Here is a 21,733-nt window from a genome sequence, read left to right on the forward strand (position 1 = left end):
TGTTGTCTCGGATTCTCCAGCATCTGCAGTTCCTACTATCTCATGCTTTACTATAGCATTATTTTACTATCTTAATTTGTTGTTATTTCCCTAATCATCTGTTTGTGCAGTATTTTTTTCACTAATCCTTACACAGCTTTCCTGTTGGGCTAAAGGGCAAGAAATTTAGATTGTAGCCTAACTGGAGATGGTGTTGCAGAAGCTTAGCCCTTTCAAGGGAGCATGCTGCATTACTATTTGCTTTATGTGGTGTTTTGTGAGAGTGCTGGAAGCAATAAAGTTTGTCTTATCACAAGGTCATGTAGCTCAACCAGCTGATCTGATGGTTATTTTCCATACTTGCATCCTAATGGTCCATTAAATTAATTTGTTTATCATTTGCTCTGAAGATCAAATGCTCAGCTGCAGAATGGACCTGAAAAAGTGTTATTTAAAGGGCCAGGCACCCAACCTGCAAGATTTTGTGATTTTAAAGAGCTTGTGCGAAAGTAAATTGCTTGAGAACACTTCTGGAGTGTTTTGGTGCATTCCTGGGTTTGACCGGGAACGCTGCTATATCCTCACAGGGTGTGCAGAGAAGCAGGTCACCTGTTTGAAGGAGACTTCTGGTGCTTCTGGGTCTGCAATGCAGCTGGAAGATGGTGAGACTGTGTAATGGGGAAGACTGTACCATCATAAAGTTCTCCACCAACTTTGACTATCACAGTTACAGGAGGATGTCTGACAGGCTAGCTAATGCTTGGTGTGCATTCTCACTAGTGTTTTCTTGGCATGTGGTTCCAAGATCATCCATGTTGACACCATCATCAGCTTTGACTTAGCATGCCAAATAGCCAGATGTGTCTGAACTAGTTATTAAGAAAGGGCATAGAGCAAGAATACATTATCATCCCGAATACTCTCCAATCTAACTGGCCCCATGATGCTGAGCAGTTCCAAACTCTGACCTGCTATTGTAGTGACAGTATTAATATGGCTGTTCTAGTTCAGTTTTTGCTCAGTGGTAACCCCCAGGATGTTGATAGTGTGGGATTCAGCTATGGTAATGTTATTACATTTCAAGGGGCGATGGTCAGATTTGTATTAGAGATGGTCATTGCCTGTCACTTGTGTAGCATGAATGATCCTTGCACTTATGGATTGACTGCACTACTGCCAAGTTTTACTAAACTGTTATGTTTTTGGACTGTTTTACTGTTGGGTAAAATGGACAAGTGAAGTATGTCCGTGATCTATTCTGAATTGGTTGTAAAAGCTAAAGGAGGGCCCAGATTAGTTTATTGGGAACCAGGTGCTAATCACACTTGTTGACATTGGCAGAAATATCTCTGCTGATATTTGGTCTAGCATTCATCTCCAAAGTCCCAGGAAAGGATTAGAATAACAGCTTTTGAGAACAATCATACTTCAAACTGACCATTCACTTCAAGATAAGATAAAGATGTGTTCTAAAAGAATAGCTGATCACTATTTTTGCCTGGATATGTGATCCGTATGGTTTGCATTGCCATGGAGATGAGCTTTTAGAGGGGGTTAATTGTCAGGAAGCTGTTGAAGGATTGCAGCCCTTGAGTTTTCTGCCAGGATGTGGAAGAGTGACAGAGCAATGAGGGGTTTCATGGACATTTGTGTCAAGGCAGGAAGAACCACCTGGTTACTGTTAGAGGAAAAACTCTGGGAAAAACCCTCACTGTGAAATACAGCCACAGAGTTAAATGTTACCAGGTTAGGAAATGTAAATAATGGAAATAAACCTTTGGAACTAAACATTCCCTTTAGGTTGGTTCTGGTAGAATTGACTGTCTACCTCATGAACAGTATAACATTGAAGTGGGAATTTTGGTTGTGTTACCAGTAGAAGGAGAAAATTCTGTATGGTAATTTAAACTCTAAGCTGCATATACAACAGTGTTTAGTCAATGTTGCTCCTAATTTACTTGTTATCTTTTTGTATCATCCATTCAACTATTAACTGGACGTTCTACATTTTTTTAAAAGTTACTTATCTCTAGGGATAATTGACTTATTTCTTTGGCTGCAAAGTGTTTGGAATATCCAGTGTTTATGATGGGTGCAGCTTTGCTTTTTACTATTCAGCTGGGTGAAGAGGTGATAAAGTGATAGGCCATGATATCATCTTTAGTTTTCGCCGAAGAATGAACGAACTCCATTCTCTGCTGTGTGATGCACATTTGGAATGGTTAGTGTTTCAAAATTGTTACAAGAAAATATTTGAATAAAAATGTCATTTAATCTTTTAAAGCAAGTGAATAAAAGTGAATACTGAAGAAAATTACTGTGAAAACTGTAATGATCTTCAATTACAGTAAATCAAGAGACGTTATTAAATGCCACCCAGTCTCAAATTGTCCAGTTCCAAAGTCCCATGAGACGTGGTGTGTAATTATACTTTAAATTAACCAGTTAGCATAAGTTTTTTTCTAAAAAAAACCTTTGCCCAGTTATGCAAATTACATTTTTACTTTTCTTTCCAACACTTGCGTCAGTCCCAACCACTAATTTGAGATTTGTAGACCCCGCTGTGCATATTGGGCAGGTTTACACTGATAACAATATATTAAACCAGCGTACTGTACCAGTACTCATGTATAGTGGTATAATTTACTTTTCTGCAAGTTAATTCAATTGCAATAATTAGGCACTACTGCAATGTAGTAAGACCGCTCAGATTGCATTTTTAGAGTGAAAATAAATATGTGATATTAACTCTAACCTCAGTTAACGTATAAGGAGTACTTGTTAAGTTTGACGATTTGAAATTTCGAGTTGATAAGTCAACTATATTTAAGAAAAATTAAAAGACCTGGTTCTAGTTTAGAATGGTCAAATAATTAAAGTGTTCCTTTTAAAACAGTGCCACAACCAGTCTTGCTTAATTGAGCAGACTAGAGGGATTCTCAGGTGTGATGGGTGTCCTAAAGACCTTAAGGTGGAGACAGGTTAAGAGCTTAATCAGGATGTGCAAAGCATTGCTAATGGTCCAAAATAATGCACTTAATGCAGTTTGAGCAGAATCCTTATAATTGGCAACAACTTGTATTTATCGTGACTCCCAGAAATATTACTGGACTTGAAATGTTAAATCTGCTTTCTTTCCATGGATGCTGTCAGACCTGCTGAGTTTCTCCAGCAATTTCTATTCATGTTTTTGTTTCAGATCTTCAGCCCTCCTCCATTCGTTGCTTTATTTGTGTGGTTTCAAGCCCAAGTCAAAGGAACAAGAATCCAAAAGCTGAGGATTCTAAGATTTAGGTTAAGAATGGGTAGTTATATTTTGGTTCAACCTTTGTAAACTTGAGTAAATAAAAAGCCTAAGGTTTGCTTTGAGGAGCAAATGGAATAAGCTTATTAAAAGCAATTCTATAAGCCATCTTGTACAAACGAGCTCTTTTTAAATTTCTGATTGGAATCGAGGTTCAGCTTCAACTAGTGGGTGACAGTTCCTAAATTCTGTGAGGAAATTCAGGATTTTCCATGTGGCCAAGTGGCCTATGCATGCAGGATGTGCCTCAGTTGTTGGCCTGTTGATGATTTCTGAGCCAGGTTGGGGGGTGACTGGGGACATACAGCTGGTTAAATGTTTCCTGGGTTGCAAATGTCAGGAAATCAACTTGCCACAACCAGACCAAATTCAGAAGGGAGAAGAAGGCCACAATTCTGGTATCCTGTGGGTGTGTGCTGTACTTAAACTGATGGGGAAGAGCCAGGAGTCATGGCCAATGTCAGAACCAACAAAAAATGGAGGAAGTGAGTTGAAATCCTGTAGACCGAGTTTAAGGAACTAGTGTAAAATTTTAAAGGCAGTAATTTCTGAATTACCCTGTGACATGTTTGTGAGTTTAAGGAGAAGGCATATTAATGTGTGGTTTAGAGACAGGGAACAGGAAGCAGGGCTTCAGATTCCTAGGATATTGGGATTAGGAGCAGAAGGGACATGTTCAAAATGGCACGGTTGTAACTCGTCAGATCAGAGATTAATATCCTCATGAGCAGGTTAATTAGGATGAAAAGCAGAGTATTTTGGGGTGTTTTTGAATGGCTGGTGTTGATTATTCTGTTTTTCCTGTTTATGCTTAGGCAGGTGGAGGTTCTGGCCATAATCTTCCAATCCGTTCAATAAATTATGGTGCCAAAGAATGAGAGAATTGCAAATGTTCCACCCTCATTCAAAAATGTGGGGAGAGTAAACCCCTGCAATTACAGGCCTGTCAGTTAAAGGACTGTGATACTAAAAGGAAATTGAATGCAATGTCATGTCCGGTACAGAAAGCAAAATAGAAATGAAAAAACAAGGTTGGATTTGGAGATAGAAAATGCACTATGAGGTTAAATCTTACCCTGTTCCATGCCAATCAACAGAACAAACTTCATCATGGGAAGTGATGCAATATCTTATGATCTTGCTTTCTACTGTGGCCTATTTTAAGGTTAAGCCACAGTAAGATATTTCTTAAATAAGTTAATGCTTTCTTTATCTTGGTCAAGAATCTGACCAGCTCAACCTTGAGCATATTCAGTGACTCAGCCTCCACTGTGCATTGGGGAAAGAGCCACAAAGACTAATGACCTTCTGAGAAAAGGAAATTTTCCTCATTCCATCTTAAAAAGATCCCCGATTTTTAAATCATACCCCTAGATCAAGATTCCCATGTTAGAGGAAATATCCTTCCGAAATCTACTCTATCAAGCCCCCTCAGAACCTTGTGTTTCAATACAATCGCCTCTCAGTCTTCTAAACTCCAATGAGTATAGACCTAGCCTGCTCAGTATTTCCTCATAAGACAGCCCCTTCAGCCAAGGTTCTGCCTAGTCAATCACTTCTGAATTGCAAGTACAGCCTGGACCTCTGTAAGTGTCTAAAAGAGCACACAGTACTCTAGGTGAGATCTTGACCATGCATTGTTCAGTTATAGAAAGACTTACCTTATATTACACACCAAACTTTGCAGGAAAGACTAATATTCTGTATAAAAACCTAAAGAACTGCAGATTCTGTAACTCAGAAACAAAACCGATTGCTGGAAAAGCTCAGCAGGTCTGGCAGCATCTGTGGAGAGTGACCCTTCATCAGAACTACTAGTCTGTTTGACTAATTTTCTGTTTGTCTTCCTAATTACATGATGTGTCTGCATGTCAACTGATTATGATTTATATTTTGCGATCACTTGGATTCTTCTCTAATGTAGCATCCTGTAGTCTGGTTCTATTCCAATAGTATTATTTTCTTCCTGCCAAAATGAAGAACACCTTGTTTTTACCACATTATATTCCACTGCCAACTTTTTGGCCACTCATTTAATCTATTTATCCTTTAGGTGACTGTTTACATCATAAACAAAATTGGCTGCAATTCAGTTTGCCCTTTCATCTAACTCATTCATAGAGATTATAAATCATAGTTGCCATTGATATTTTTGCTTGAGATTACAACTTAAATTGCTGTTAGAAATGTGATTGGCGTTCTCAAAACCATGAAATAAAACATTTTAGACACAACCTCTTTTAAGAAATATAATACATAAATGTATTGTAGTTTGCCCATTCATTGATGCGTCTGGTAGTGTTTGACTGAATAGTACACTCACATATACACATGATAGTATAAGGTAGGGGTGGAGGTTAGATAGACCTTAGGTTTAGGGTAAAAGTTTGGCACAACATCGTGGGCTGAAGGGCCTGTACTGTGCTGTACTGGTCTATGTTCTATGTTCTATGAATGCATGTCCAGGCCTTCAAGAGTCCCCCAGGGCTAGTGTCTTGGTTGAAGGAAAAGTTGGCACTTGCCGCTTTAACAGTTGATGATTTGACACTTATATTAAAAAAATGTAGAATTCATATTGGATCATGTGTGTCAGCATGCTAACATGCTTTGAAAGTTGAAACACTATTTTTGAAGCAGTGATCTTATAACCATCATCACTTCTGTTTATTCCATATTGAAACATCAGGTACTTCCTGCAGTCAGTTAGACTCACAGCAGTGTACAGTCATTGAACGTTTGGAAAAGGACTTGTAAAGTAATTCTTAGCCCCAATTGTGATAGTTATTTAGATCCCTTACATGATTGCAGTTATTCACGAACAGCCGTGATTTGCCGTTCTTTGGTGAGATTATTGTCAAACTCCAAACTTCGCGGTTTGGTACCTACAGTCAGATCTCATTGTAGCTACTAGCTATGGAACTCAAAATAGTTAACTGAATTAAGATGTAAAATGAAAGCATTTAAGAAAAATTGAATACTGTATGTCTTTCATACAGTGAACAAACTCTTATGACTATTAAACTTTGAATGTTCATTGTGTAAAGATATTAATCTAATGATCAAAACATTATTTTGGTCTTCCTATCAATTAAAATATATTTTTATATTTTACTAGGAAAAGTTGATTGTAAAACTTACCTCAATTCAGCTTTTGACTGGAAGTTGATTTAATTTTTAGATCAACCTTTCATTATCATCTCGTTTTATGTTTCTGCCAAATGAGGTGGATAACAATATGAAAAATGGAAATGTAAACTTTTCATAATACAAATATTGCTGGAAAATTGTGGATTGTCTATGAGCTGGGAGAGTGCCTGATTTAACAACATCTGCAGGTATTATAATTGTGTTGTTATGTCGTTACCCAGTAACTAATAATGCAATATATCTGGTTTCCTTTCTAACACATTTGAAGTCTTCCAAACACCTAAAATGTGATCCATGGCACACTTAATCCTTGAAACTAGCCTTCGTGCAATGGATGCTCTGATAATCATTGTGGCAAATCTGATTGAACCCAATCCAATAAATTAAGAAATTGGAGAAGTGAATTAATCTCCAGTCAGTCAGGAGTAAGAAATAAGTTGTCATCTTCTTGTGTACTTCGGAGTTATGAAGTTTTAAACAAATTAGAAAACTTTGCCAGGAAATAACAGACTACCGCTGTATTAAAGCAGATTTAAAATTATAACTTTTTTATGGAACTATAATTAGGTTTCTGGAAGCCCCTATCAATTGAATGACAAGTCAATTTACTCTGACTTTTTATCTGTTGCATCATGAACAGGGACAACATTTGCCTGTGACCTGCTGAGCTGACACATGTGTTGATTTGATTCATGTCTGTATTACTATAACAACCACATGAGGTAGGGTCTGTCAGCACCACCTCCCTCCACCCTGTCCTTTCAACACCCTAAGTTATCTCCATCAAAGATAAGATGTTCTTTTTAGCACAAGGTTAAAATGTAGTTGACCAGAAACAGTAAGGAACCAATTAAGAGGTTTTATTGAGTGAATGAGGAGTCAATTTTATTATTAGTTGTATCTGACAAAATTAATAAAACGCAATGTCAGACATGCACAAAGGTAAAAATTGGAAAGGGATACCATCCAGTTTGAAAGAAATGAAAATAAAATGCAGTTCATTGGTCTTAAGTTATTTGGAGCATAAATCATAGAACCTGCACAAACAGGCAATTTAGCCCATCGAGTCCACACCAACCCTTGGAAGAGCATCCTAACCAGACCCAACCCCCTACCTTATAACACTGCATTTCCCAGTTAGTACCTGAATGAGGAAGAAACTTTAATGATCAGTACTTATCTATAGATTCTTTCTTGTCTTCTTACAGATGCTGATTGAATTGCTGTCAATTTGCAGGACTTTCTGTATTTATTCAACATCCGCATCCTTTTTTTTCCTCTTCTTTTTATTTCATAAGCTGAAGCCTGATAGCCAGAAGCATTGGTCTGCGCACAGATGAGATAAATAGATGCAGTATGGGTAGGTTAGAACAGGCACAAACAGTTAGATACAGTTATTGGGAACCCAGAAACCATATGTTCCTGTGGACGAATGCAGTGAATGGACTGAATGACATAGCTCATCTCTGCTAATTTTTCTAATGAATAATAATGGCAGTGGGTTTTGTGCAGGCATCCTATTTCCATGAGGTTACTGTGGTGCTGAGCAATATATTATTTGGTTATCCACATTAGCCGCAAGAGTAAGGATGTTTCTCTGAGCCTGCTATGCGATTGGCTTCTTATAGCTACTATAAAGTTTTGATATATTCTTGATCTGTGCTAATGTAAAGGAAATGGCCAGCATCAATGGCTAAGAGTTCAGTTGTAGAATAGTAATGGAAACTTTGCTTAACAGTACTTTAAATTGATAGTTAGAATTAAACTGAGAATTCTCTGATTGTAGTTTTGCTGGATTTTGGAACATTTTATGCACCTCTGATTTCCAGGTTTGTGATTGGAGGAGGGTGGGTGGAATGGACATCATTGCTGTTGTTACATGCCTACCTACCACAGCCAGCCATTTCATGTATTCTACAGTGATTGAGGGGCTGGGACCAGATGGGAGCCCCCCCCGCCCCACTAGGTTTGGGCACCTTCTATTAATCACAGCCCTCACTGCCCTGTTCAGATTGGTCATCTCTTTGCCCTCCTCCTCCCACTTTCTGGAGTTTGCGAGCCTGGCCCTGGCAAAACACCAGACTCGCCTTGTTCCTCCTCTGAGGTACTGACTCCTCCTCTGAGGTACTGGCTGTAGTTCCAGAAGTGGCCACTGCTTCTGTTTGGAGCTTTTGGGGCAAGAAAATTGCTGGTTTTGATTGGCTGAGGTGGGAATTCTTCATTGATGTAGGTAGGAGTCATAACTTGGCCTGATGGTCGTTTAATGGCTATGGGGAGAACTGGCCAAGGCTGAACTCACCCTAATCTCAATTGGGTATTTGTCTGTTTTTGTGAACGGGTTTTATAAATAACAAGGTCGTTCTTTCCAAAACCATGATTTCAAACCAGAATGTGTCAGAGAACAGATGACTGACGACCTCCTGGGGTATCAATGGAAGTTTGTTTATATGGAGGGGAGGGGTTGCATGACAGCTGAGAGAAAATATTGAATGACATTAACTTGCTTTTGGGTTTAGAATAATCAAGGAGTTATTTGAGCTTAGGAAGACCCAAAGATTGGAAAGCTTTTAAACCGTTCGAAGAAGAGCTGACTGGATTCAGATGCCAATCCGGTCTCTACTGGAAAGAAGAATGTAATTCGGATCAGTTAAAAAGCACGTTACTTCAGGGAAAGAGTGTAGTTTGTGAAATTTCAGACTAGTGTGTGTTTAGTTGGAAATCTGCATTGGTTATTCAAAGCTGAGAAAGTCTAGGACCTTGGCTGTGTTCAAAAAGAAAGCTTCATAGCTCACAGGACATCAACAGAGAAACAAGCATTTTAAGTCAACAGATTTGATGGGGTGGGGAAATTTCTTTGTTTTTTTGAGTCGCTGGTGCCTGGCAGTAGGTGGGCTCTCAGTTTGCTTCTTTTTAAATCTTTCAAACTTGTTATGTTTAGCTTGCTTTACTTTATTTTTATTACTTGCGTGTAATAAACCTCTATTTTATTGTGAAAACCAAACCTGGAGCCTTTTGTGTTCGTTTCAGTGAAAGCTCACCACATTAAATTAGAAAATGAATCTTTCAAATCATTTTTTTTCTAGGATCCGATTTATTCAATGCTAACATTATTTTGTATAACAACACCTTTCTTATTAATTTTTGTACCTGCAAGCTGAATTTTTGTGGTTCACGTGCAAGGGAACCAAGGTCCTTCTATAGTGCAGCATTCTGCAGTCTCTTGAAATGTAGGACCTCAAAGGTATTTATCTCAGGATTACTACCACTGCCATGAGCTAGTCAGAGTAGAAACAGTAGGATATTTAGGATGAACACGTGACGGAAAAAATGATGTGAGGGGGAGGGTTTCAGGTTTGTGAGGCTTTGGGACTGGTTCTGGGAGGTGGGACATGGTCAAACTGGACGGGTTATACCTGGGCAGGACCAGGACCTGATGTCCTTGGTAGAGTGATTGGGGAGGGTTTAAATTAGTGTGGCGGGGGATGAGAACCAGAGGAGTAGGGCAGTAGATGCAGAAATTAAGGGAGAGGTAGAAACCAAGGCAAACAAGAACAAGCAAAGAAACTCTGCTGAAAAGGTGGTTGGAAATGCATGTGTTTCAATGCAGAATGTATAATAGGCAAGGCAGATGCACTTAGGGCTTTGGTTAGTACTTGGAACTATGATATTATTGCGATTATGGAGACTTGGCTGAAAGAAGGATAGGACTGGTAGCTGAATGTCCCAGGATTTAGGTGTTTCAGGTGTTTAAAGTGTTTGAGAAGATTTGTAGCTCACACTGTGGATGAGGTTGTAGACATGCTCGCCGAGCCGGTGGGTTTGATTGCAAACGTTCTGTCACCCTGCTCGGTAACGTCGTCAGTGAAGCATTGGTGTTCTGTCCCACTTGTTATTTATATGCCTTGGTTTGCTGGGGTGATTGGTATTACTTCCGGTTCTGTTTCTCAGTGGTTTGTACATGGGGTCTAATTCAGTGTGTTTGTTGATGGAGTTCTGGTTGGAATACCAGGCCTCCATCAATTCCCTGACGTATCTCTGTTCGGCTTGTGCGATTATCGACGTTTTGTCCCAGTCGAAATCGTGTCCCTCAATGTCTGTGTGTAGTGAGACAAGTGAGAATTGGTCGTTTCTCTGGGTGGCTAGTTGGTGTTCGTGTATCCTTATTGTCAGTTTTCAGTAGTCCACTCTGTCTACTCTACCCACTCCATCCACTCATCCTGAGAATTCCTTAACATCATTAAGGACACCAGGATAGAAGAGAATGAGATGATGATATCCTTCAATGTAACAGCACTATTTACATCCATAAACATCGACCTAGCCAAAGAGACAATTGCTATACTACTGGACAAATCAAGTAAGCAGACGACCCAGGACACCAACAACATCAATAAGGACACCATCATGAAACTACTAGATCTGTGCCCCACAACCCACTTCACCTTCAACGACAGCATATACAAACAAATCAATGGAACCCCAATGGAATTCCCAATATCAGGGCTGATTGCAGAAACAGTAATGCAAAAGTTAGAACGGGCAGCGCTCCCCACTATACAACTCAAACTTTGGGTCCAATATGTAGATGACACCTTCGTGATTATCAAATGCACAAAACTAGAAGAAACCCATCGACACAGAAACAACATCCTAACTGGGATAAAATTCACAAAAGAAGAGAACAACAACTGACTACCTTTTCTGGACATAACGGTAGAACGCAAAAACAACGGGGAACTCCAGACCAGTGTATATAGAAAGACCATATATACAGACCAGATACTCAATTACACCAGCAACCACCCCAACATCCACAAACAGAGCTGCATCAGGACACTATTTAAATGAGCCACAACGCATTGCAGCAATCCGGAACTACACAAAGCGGAACAGGAACACTTATACGGAGTCTTCAAAAGGAATAGATACTCGAAAAGCACAATCCGCCGTTACCTCCAGACAGACCATAACTGGAAGACACAACACGACCAGACTCTGTAGTCACCCAACCATACATTAAGAACATTTCAGAGATGACCACAAGACTACTCAGACCCCTAGGTATCGAGGTAGACCATGAACCAACAACCACCCTACAACAGCTACTGATCGCATACCCAGAACTAGAGTAATATTCAAAATACTATGCAAGGACTGTGAGAAACACTACAATGGCCAAACTGGAAGAAAACTGACAATACAGATACACGAGCACCAACTAGCCACCAAGAGACATGACCAATCCTGACTTGTCTCACTACACGTGGACAATATCGTTGTAGTTCGCCTTCCCTCAATTTAACACCTTCACCTGAGGATACAGAATATTGAGGGTGGCAAGAGAACAAATTGCTGGAGCATTGACAGACTTCTTTTTATTCTCTTTGGCCACAGGTGAGGTCCCAGAGGCCTGGAGAATAGCCAATGTTGTCCCATTGTTTAAAAAGGGTAGCACAGATAATCCAGGAAATTACAGGCCTGTGAGTCTCATGTTGGTGATAGGGAAATTATTGGAAAAGATTCTCAGGGACAAGTTCTATATGCATTTAGAAGCAAATGAACCTATTATCGATCAACAGCATGGTTTAGTGTTGGGGGAGGGTTATGACTCACTAACTTGATTTAGTTTCTTGAAGAGGTGCCAAGGATGATAAGGAAAAAGTGGTTGATGTCGTCCACATGGAGTTCAATAAGGCCTTTGACAAGGTCCCTCACAGCAGACTGGTACAAAAGGTGAGGTCACATGGTGTCAGGAGTGCGCTGGCAAGATGGATACAGACCTGGTTTAGTCATAGGAGATAGAGGGTAGCGGTGGAAGGATGCTTTTCAAAATGGAGAGTTGTGACTAGTGGTGTTTTCACAGGGATCAGTGCTGGGACCTCTGCTGTTCATGGTCTACATAAATAATTTGGAGGAAAACGTAGCTGGTCTAATTGGTAAGTTTGCACACAATACAAAGATTGGTGGAGTTGTGGATAGTGAGGTTGATAGTCAGAGCTTACAACAGGATATAGATCAGCTGGAGGCTTGGGCAGAAAAATGGCAGATGGCATTTAATCCAGACAAATGTGAGGTGATGCATTTTGGAAGGTCAAGTACAAGTGGAAATTGTACAGTGAATGGCAGAATCTAATGAGAGAGAAGCCCTCTAATCTGGTAAGACTTTGGCAAACATATATTTTTGCCTACTGGTCTCTTACAATAAACCATCTTGTTAACTAAGACGTGTCTCTGCAGTGTCCATTCTCTATTGCTGATAATCAGATAAGCCCTATGCACAGTATAGACAAAGGAGTTTGGTGAGAGTGAATTATCTTGAATAACCCTCACTCAGTGCCGCAACCTAGCAAAAGTGGCAGATACCAAGATTTGCCAATAATGGCAATCAGGGCAAATCCCATGAAGTGTACAATTCCAATATAGTTGTTTTGGTCTTCTGTAACTATCAGGAACAAATTCTTGAGAATGTTGATTAATATTCAACCAAGGTGAATTCCAAAAATAATTAATAACTGTCATTCGTAAACAGGCAGTCCTGATTGGATGTCTCAAATATTCTCATAACTAATTAAAATTCAAGTTAAATACTCATATCTTTGGTGTAGTAGTTCTACACAGTGAAGGCTGGGGATCAAATCTTTTGGGAATGCAATGTGTGACATAACAGATAAATTAATTATCTGGTAACAGTGTTTTTTGAACAGTTTCAGTTTTAAGAATAACACTTATATGCAAATGAACCTCATTGCATCGAACCAACAAAACCTTTCTTTTTAAAAAGGAGCAAAATGATAATTTATGTTTTTTATTTGTACTGTAGTTGAAAAAATAACTAGAGTCATTTGAATCATATGGCACAGAAACAGACCATTGGCCCAACTCCACGCTGACCAGGTTTCCCTAACTAAACTAGTCCCGTCCTTGTAAATCTTTTCTGCACCCTTCCGATTTAATAACATATTTCCTGTGGCAGGACGACCAGAACTGTATGTAGTACTCCAAAAGTGGCCTCACTAACATTGAAGGCCTGGAATGGAACATTCAGAAAAAGTAATCATTTGTAATTTGTATATTAGCTGGAACAATTAAAGATAAAAGTAGAATCTAAAGGTTTATTTTGAGAACTTTTGCCAGCCAAGGAAGAATACTGCAACTGAAAATATATATTTATGTCTTCAAAATGAGACAACAATTGTTTTTAATGTATTGAAAGAACTCTCAGAATACTTTAGCCTTTTATTGAGCAAAGCAATGGAATGAGCTCCATGAATGAGTTAAGTGGGGGATACCTAAAAAAATAAAATCCCAAGCATTCAGACATGTAGCAAGATTTATAAAAACGTGTACAGACATAGACCAACAAGACACGGTGCAAACAGCAAATAACATGATAAATTATCTCGTGTGTTGTTAGTGTCAGCAAGTGATTTTAGATAGTTAATGGAGACATAGGCAGTGTATTCTCCTTGGAGTATAGGAATATCATGGGAAATTCTGATGATATCTAACTTACACATTTTAACAAATATTGAGTATAACGTTTACCTTCAGTGATAGGGCCTGACATGTTTTCAGCCAACTCATTGTGCATTGGGTCATGAACCTTCCAGTGAATAAATGTTTCTTTATCCTAAAGTATTGTAAAAATTAAATGGCTGTATTCAAATGAACATGTGCAAGTTTGTCATGTGTATTTCTTCTATGTAGGTGCTGATTTTGTTTCTGTTAATTTTGCTACTTGGATCTGGACTTGGACTTGGCCTCAGATCACATAGACAAGTGGCAGGTGCGTGACATAAGTTTTAGCAACTTTAAAACTTGAAAAGTACTATTTTGTCATTATTGATGTTCTACTAATTTTTTTAATTACAATTTCCTTTAGAATTTAAGATAAAAGGCAGTGACTTGTGCTGTGTTTATAACTTTATTACCTTTTTTAATAGACTTAAAAATCAATGTCTTATTTACATGAATGGAAGTGCATCTAACTTTTGATTCTGTGCACAGTCTGTTCTAACGTAAGCTCTGTCACATTTATGTGAACTTCATTTATCACTAAAGTAATTCAGCAAAACCTTGGGGCCAAGAGCTTCCAAGTTTGACACAGTGGGACCAGGTACAAATTCATTTACATTAAGCTTTTTTTTCCTCCAGTTTCTGCTCAAACCCATTGACTTATCACTGAACCCAAAAACTTCCACAAATCAATGCGTTTGGGCAGCATGTTAGAATGTAGAAACATTTATCTATTACATTGATGTACAGTAGTCAGTTTCTGGGTAAGCTAAGAGGTATATGTGTGAAATGTTTCAAAATGTACATCTTGATATCGTTGTACCTAAAACAAAGTAAACAACTAATTTTAGTAGCCACACGAGAAGACTTGGAATTAATGGAAAGTCACTGGTGATTATTCAATCCAGGGATGTAGTCATTTTTGTGGGCAGCTCAATCACTTTTGCAGTTTATTTTTATACTAGCACAAGAGATCACAGAAACTTGATTGGTGATGGAGTACTTTGTGCTTGAAATTCCTCCATCTTTTGACTACTTTTGAGATGAATCAGGCTGTAAAACCAGTGAACACTTCAGATATCTACCCCAGACATTGCCCATTTTTACTTGTCATCATTGCTAAGCCATTTCTCAATCTTGAAAAGGTTTCAGTGATAACAGCAACTCTGATTTAGCTGTCCTTACCATAAGCAATACCAAAGTGGAGAGACGTCCTAAAGGTCTGCAAATTACTTACTGTAGCCTTTGTCATTTATGAAGTTCCATAAAGTGTTCCTGGCAGAACTAGAACATTTGGTCCAAACAGTATATTCTGGTGCATATGCTGCATGTGAAAATCCTCCTTCCTAGTTCTATCTAACTCTCTGTTATCATACCCTACTTTTTCTTTCTTTCTCATTTTCTTATCTGGCTTACCTTTAAATGTTGATTTGATTTGATTTATTGTTCAACTGCTGTTCGTGATAGTGAGCAAATCAAAGGCTAAATAATTTCTCTTGAAATCTGTAATAAATTTATTTGTGATTCTCATATTTTTGATATATAATTTTGGACTCCCCTATAAGTTGAATATTTTCTTTTACATCTACCTGATTGAACACTTGCATTAAATTTAAAAAAAAAAATCTGTCAGGGTACTTCTCTCTCTCTCTTTTCTAGAAAAACCTCCAGCCCGTTCAACCTTTCCTGCTGAGATATATATTCTCGGTTCTGATTTTCCTTTTTCAGTCTTTTCAATCTGCTGAGTTGGTTTGATTCCAATAAAGCAAAGCACTAGCTGGAAATACAATTGTATTTTTCAAATCCATGAATTTGACCATCATATAGTTTAATTGCCTTAACAATATTTTTATAAGATTCCCAAATTGAGGGGAGAGATGAATATGTTTGTTAACCATCTCAATAGCAGTTTTGAAACCATTTCAGACTTTTGAGTTTTGAATGTCACCCTGACTATATGTACCAGAAGTTATTTTTAAGAACATGCTGCCAAAACAAAAGGATTAAGATAATTGTTTAGGAAATTAAAACTGTTTATATTGTAAAACAAAAGAAAAACAAAAGAGTCCTGCAAATACTCAGTGTGGTCATGTCTGTGTGGAGTAAGGGACAGTGGTACAGTTAAGAGGTGTTCTGAAGATTCTTATTTAACTCAACATAACTCTCTTTCTGTCTCCACAGATGCTGACTGACCCACTTACTGTATTCATTTCTCTCCATATGCATACATTTTAGAGAACTTAATAAGGCCTCCATAACGCAGTCACACTTTTTTTTTGGAGCCTTTTCATAATTTCATTCAGGCATATGGCTTTTCTCAAACATGTACCTGCAGTATTTCCCATACATTGTACATATTACAGCCTCATTATGACATATGATCTAACTGCATGGCGCAAGAGTTCAGAGAATATCATTCAGACCAGTGGTCCTTTTAAAATTATGGCTTGATAATATGAGAGATTCTAGGGCTGCCTGTGTCACTCAATGAAACAAGAAGAGCCTCTATTAGACATATTTTCACAATTAATACAAAACAAGTATTATTTTATAGTTTATGCCATTTGAGTCAGCCTTGGCTTAGTGGTCGTATTTCTGCCTTTGAGTCACAGGGTTATGGATTGAAGGCAAACTCCATAGATTTAAAGAGAGAATCCCCACTGACAGTTTGGCGGGAATGCTGCAGTGTCAAGGTATCGTCTTTTGAATTCGATGCAGCGGTTGTAAAACGTCCCATGTGTAACGCTTGAACATTTACTAGTATTCAGACTTGAGTAGAATGAACAATGTCACTGACAAAGATTTAGGACGATAAAATTATTGATCCACAAGGATCTGAATAGCACAACTGTACCTGATGAACTGGTGAATAATATCATGCTGTTCCCATCTCAAAGAAAGAAAACTTACAAACTGATTCGTTGCAATTCAGCTGTGTTTTCAGTTTAAAAAATACCTGACAGAAGCTGAATCCTCCTGATCTAATCCATTATTACACCTTTGAAAACAGAACAACTGACCTTTCTTGTCCAGTTCCCAATGACATTTTAAAATATGAGATCAAATCTTTACTCATCCATTTATTTGGATGATTCCCATAAAGCTGAATCTTCCACACAATATCCATTCTTTCCTCTCAGTCTCTTCAACCCACAGAGACATAGGCACTTTTCTTACCCAGGTCGTCACTCCTCAACTCAACCAGGAGATTAAAGGATTGTACATTTGCATCTTCTCTGAATGATATTTGCAATGCTGTAACCCCTGTTCACACCAGAGTGGGGATCAGAAACTCGGGATTGGGGGGGGTGGGGAGGGTGTCGGGTGAAGATGTAACTTCTCATGTGGTAGCCAGTGTGATAACTCCCTGTGCCTGTGTTCCAAACCTATGGTGAGAGTGATCTCTTGTTCCCTGTGCATGGTCAATTCTGAGAGTGGACAAGGGCTAGAATCCCTAAGAACTGTTTGGAAAGTGTATTATGTACACTGTCACAGCATCAGGCTTAATTATAGTCTTCATGTGAAGCTGGCAATTTTGTCAAGTATACCACCATTTCATGTTTTTCTGTGTATACAGCACTATTCAAAAAAAAGCAAAAGAAATAGCTAGGTTTCCTTGACAATGTGTATCCTACATCAAGTAGAGCATTTTGCTATTCATTCATGGCTATTTCTGGGAAATATTGAACCTTGTGGTGTGCATGTTATTTCGTAAATAAGATATAATTCATTAAACTGTGCCCAGTTAGAATGCAAAGGCTGTTCATATAGGTTTGATGCTATTAATAAGTCAGCCTTTGGCAACACTATTCAAATACGCACATCAATTTTCTGACATACACAGGTTACCGTTATCACCACTAACCTTGACACTTCTGTTGTCAATGAATCATCAAGACAACTTGTCTAACATTTAATATGAGGTGATCTGAAATTTCTTTCATGTACACATTGGGAGGAACAAAGCCATTGAAAAGTAAATTTGGAGCTGGGGGTGGGTAGTGGCATTTTTTGAGGTGGGAAGGTACAGAGCAGAGATGAGCCTACTTTCCTGCCACCCTCCATTTGAGTCTGGGGGAAGTGGCTTGTGAGCACCTGGAGGTCACTCGATGCCTTGAGTAGCCGTTTAAGGGCTGGCTCGCCTCCCGGGGATTACAAACCTTATCAATTTGCCAGTGGCCTATCAGCGGCTACTCTGGTCTGCTGTCAGCCTGCTTACTGGGAAAGGAGAACTCTGCTTGTTCCTGCCACTGTTGTTGATTTCCAGTGACCGTCATTTCACTTAGATTCAGTTCTGCATGAAGATTCATGACCTGTGACCAGCAGCACTCTCACCCAGGATTTTCATCCTGCTCGTGTGTCGCTTCAGTGGGAGGCTTTACAGGCTCCAAGTGAGTGTCTGTTTACCGAATGATTGCAATGAGCTTGTTAGGGAGAAGTAGCATAGTATTCCCACTGATTCTGTAACTCTTAGGTGAGATCCCCGTCACACTCATTAAATTCTGACCCTTTCCTATTGGTCCTTGCCACAAACTCTGTTCCTGAACCACAGTCTGCATTCTTCTTGGCAATTATCTGAAGCTGAACTGGACTGTTTGCAATCTTTGGTGTTCTGTTTTGCCTCAAGATACACTTCTGACCATGCATCTATACAATTGTTAAGCCTATCCATTTCCACTTTGGTAACATCTGGCCCTGTCTCAGCTCATCTGCTGAAACCTTCATCCATTTCTTTATTACCTCAGCATTTAACAATTCTAATGCATTCTTGGTGAGTCTTCTGTAAAATCCTCTGATCTGCAGTCTTCAGTTCTAACATCTTGAGCATCCCTGATTTTTATTTATTCCATTCATGGCCATGTCTTCAGTTGCCTGGGGCTTAAATTCTCAAAAAAAATTCCCTCTTGTATCTCACTGCCTCTACCTCCTCTTTCGACAATCTCCTTAAAATCTACATCTTTGACTAAGCTTTGGATCATCAAGTGGCATGGTGGCTCAGTGGTTAGCATTGCTGCCTCACAGTACCAGAGACCCAGGTTTGATTCCAGCCTTTGGTGACTGTCTGTGTGGGTTTCCTCGAGTGCTCCAGTTTACTCCCAGTGTCCAAAAATGTGCAGGTTAGGTGGATTGGCCATTCTAAATTACCCATAGTGTCCAGTGGTGTACAGGCTAGAGGGATAGCATGAAGGGATGGCACTAGGTGGGATGCTGTTCAGAGAGTCAGTGCAGACTCAATAGACCAAATGGCCTCTTTCTGCACTGTAGGCATTCTATGGTTCTGTCTGCCCCAATATATCTTTGTGGCTCAGTATTACATTTTGATTTTTAATGCTCTTGTAAAGTGCTATTCAATGACAAGTATTGTGATCACAACATTCATACACAACGTTTTTAGGAAAATGTGGCTGCCATTTGTAAGTGGCATTCTTCTACCTACAGCAATGGAAAAAATGACTGTTTAGTTGTGTGGTGAATAATGATCTGGATCTATCCTAAGATATTTAAATATCAACCAGAACAGGTATAAGTAAGCTTTATTTTAATAACTAAATGACACTTCTGATATCACCTTTCAAATGCCACCATAATTTATGTGCCCAACCTCTGAAGCGGTTTTGAAACCATCACTGTATATTTGGTGAAAGTTAACTGATAGGTTTCAAGTCTCATGGAATCATAGAGGACAGAAGAGCATTCTAGATTCCCACCACCGTCTGGGTGATAATTGTTTTCCTCAACTAAAGGGATCAGCTACTTCTTATCAATGTCCATCACAATCTTGTATGTCTCTCTTGGGACATTCCAGTGACTCTGCTGCTTTTGAAGATGAGAAGCCGAGCTTATCCAGCCTCTCTTCGTAGCTAAACTTCTCCAGCCCAGCCAACATCTTGGTGAATCCCCTCTGCACCCCCTCCAGTGCAATCTCATCCCTCCTGTAGTGTGGTGATCAGAATAGCACACAATAATCTAGCTGAGGCCTAAGCAAAGTTTTGTACCGCTCCAGTGTAACCTCCCTGCTCCTTTTAAATATATCACAACTGATAAAGACAAGTGTCCAATATATTGCCTTAACCACACGCTGTTATCGTATTCTGCTGTGTTCTGAGGGGCATTGACAGGATAGATAGGGAGAAAACGTTTCCCTTAATAGAGGTGTCAATAACCATGTGGTATAGTTTTAAGTAAGGAGTAGAAGGTTTCGAAGGAATTTGAGGAAAAGTAATTTCACCCAGAAGGTGGAATTCAATGCCTAATAGGGTGGTAGGGACAGGAACCCTCAAGATATTTAAGAACTATTTAGATGAACACTCAAAAAAGGTACAGCATGCAAGGCTACAGGCTAGGTGCTGAGAAATTGGATTAGAATAGATGGCTGCTTGATGACTGGTGCTGATATAATAGACTGAAGGACTTCTTTCTGTGTTGTAAAAGCTCCATGACTCAATGACTCTAGAATGATAGCTTTATGTTCTGCATAGAACAACGAACAATAGAGCCCAGGAACAGGCCTTTTGGCCCTCCAAGCCTGCGCCGATATATTTTGCCCTTCCATGCTAAAACTGTCCTCACTGACAGGATACATATCCCTCTATTCCCTTCCTATTCATGAATTCATCCAGGTGTTTCTTGAATGCTGCTATTGTGCCTGCTTCCACCACCTCCTCTGGCAGCGTGTTCCAGGCACTCACCACCCTCTGTGTGAAAAACTTGTCTCACACATCTCTTTCAAAATTTCTCCCACCTCCCCCACACCCCCAACACCTTGAACCTGTGTCCCCTAGTAATTGACCCCTCCACCCTGGAGAAAAAAGCCTCCTACTTTCCACTCTATCCATGCCATTCACAATCTTTTAAACTTCTATCAGGTTGCCCCTCAACCAGTGAAAACAAACCCAGTCTATCCAACATTTCTTCATAGTTAAAATCCCCATACCAGATAACATCCTGGTAAAACTTTTCTGTACCCTCTCCAAAGCATCCACATCATTCTGTGGTGACCAGAACTGTACGCAATATTCCAAGTGTGGCCTAACTAAAGTCTATAAAGCTGCAGCATAACACTTCTTTCCTTATACTGAATACCCCTTCCAATGAAGGCAAGCATACCATAAGCCTTTTGTACTATCTTATCTACCTGCACTGCCACATTCAGTGATCTGTGGACCTGCTCACCCAGATCCCTCTGCAAATCAATACTCCTATTCTGTCATTCACTGTATAATTTCTGCTTGTGCTTGATCTTCCAAAATGCATCACCTCACATTTGTTTGGATTAAACTCCATCCGCCATTTTTCTGCCCATGCCTCCAACTGATCTATATCCTGCTGTAAGCTCTGACAATCAACCTCAGTATGCACAACTCACCAATCTTTGTATTGTGTGCAAACTTACTAATTAGACCAGCTGCATTTTCCTCCAAATTATTTATGTAGACCACGAACAGCAGAGGTCCCAGCACTGATCCCTGTGAAAACGCCACTAGTCACAACCCTCCATTCCGAAAAGCATCCTTCCACTGCTACCCTGTGTCTCCAATGACTAAACCAGGTCTGTATCCATCTTGCCAGCTCACTCCTAACACCATGTGACCTCACCTTTTGAACCAGTCTACTATGAGGGACCTTGTCAAAGGCTTTACTGAACTCCATGTAGACAACATCAAACACTTTTCCCTCATCAATCATCTCTGTCACCAGTTCAAAAAACTTGATCAAGTTAGTGAGGCATGACTACCCCCGCACAAAAGCTGTCCATGTCTAATAAGTCAGGGTGTAGAGCTGGATGAA

At 39.4% G+C, this 21,733-nt stretch overlaps 1 protein-coding gene across 1 annotated transcript in view; it reads left to right on the forward strand.

Moving 5' to 3' along the window:
• LOC109919650 (venom phosphodiesterase 2-like) overlaps positions 1-21,733 on the forward strand; it is a 121,000-nt gene that overhangs the window by 2,150 nt on the left and 97,117 nt on the right. The window contains exon 2 of the mRNA XM_048597008.1: positions 14,138-14,216. Coding sequence (XP_048452965.1) covers positions 14,138-14,216 — 79 coding nt within the window. The remainder of the gene's footprint in view (positions 1-14,137; positions 14,217-21,733) is intronic.

This window comes from Rhincodon typus, chromosome 5, assembly GCF_021869965.1.
Source record: "Rhincodon typus isolate 14 chromosome 5, sRhiTyp1.1, whole genome shotgun sequence".
In the NCBI taxonomy this organism is placed as follows: Eukaryota; Metazoa; Chordata; class Chondrichthyes; order Orectolobiformes; family Rhincodontidae; genus Rhincodon; species Rhincodon typus.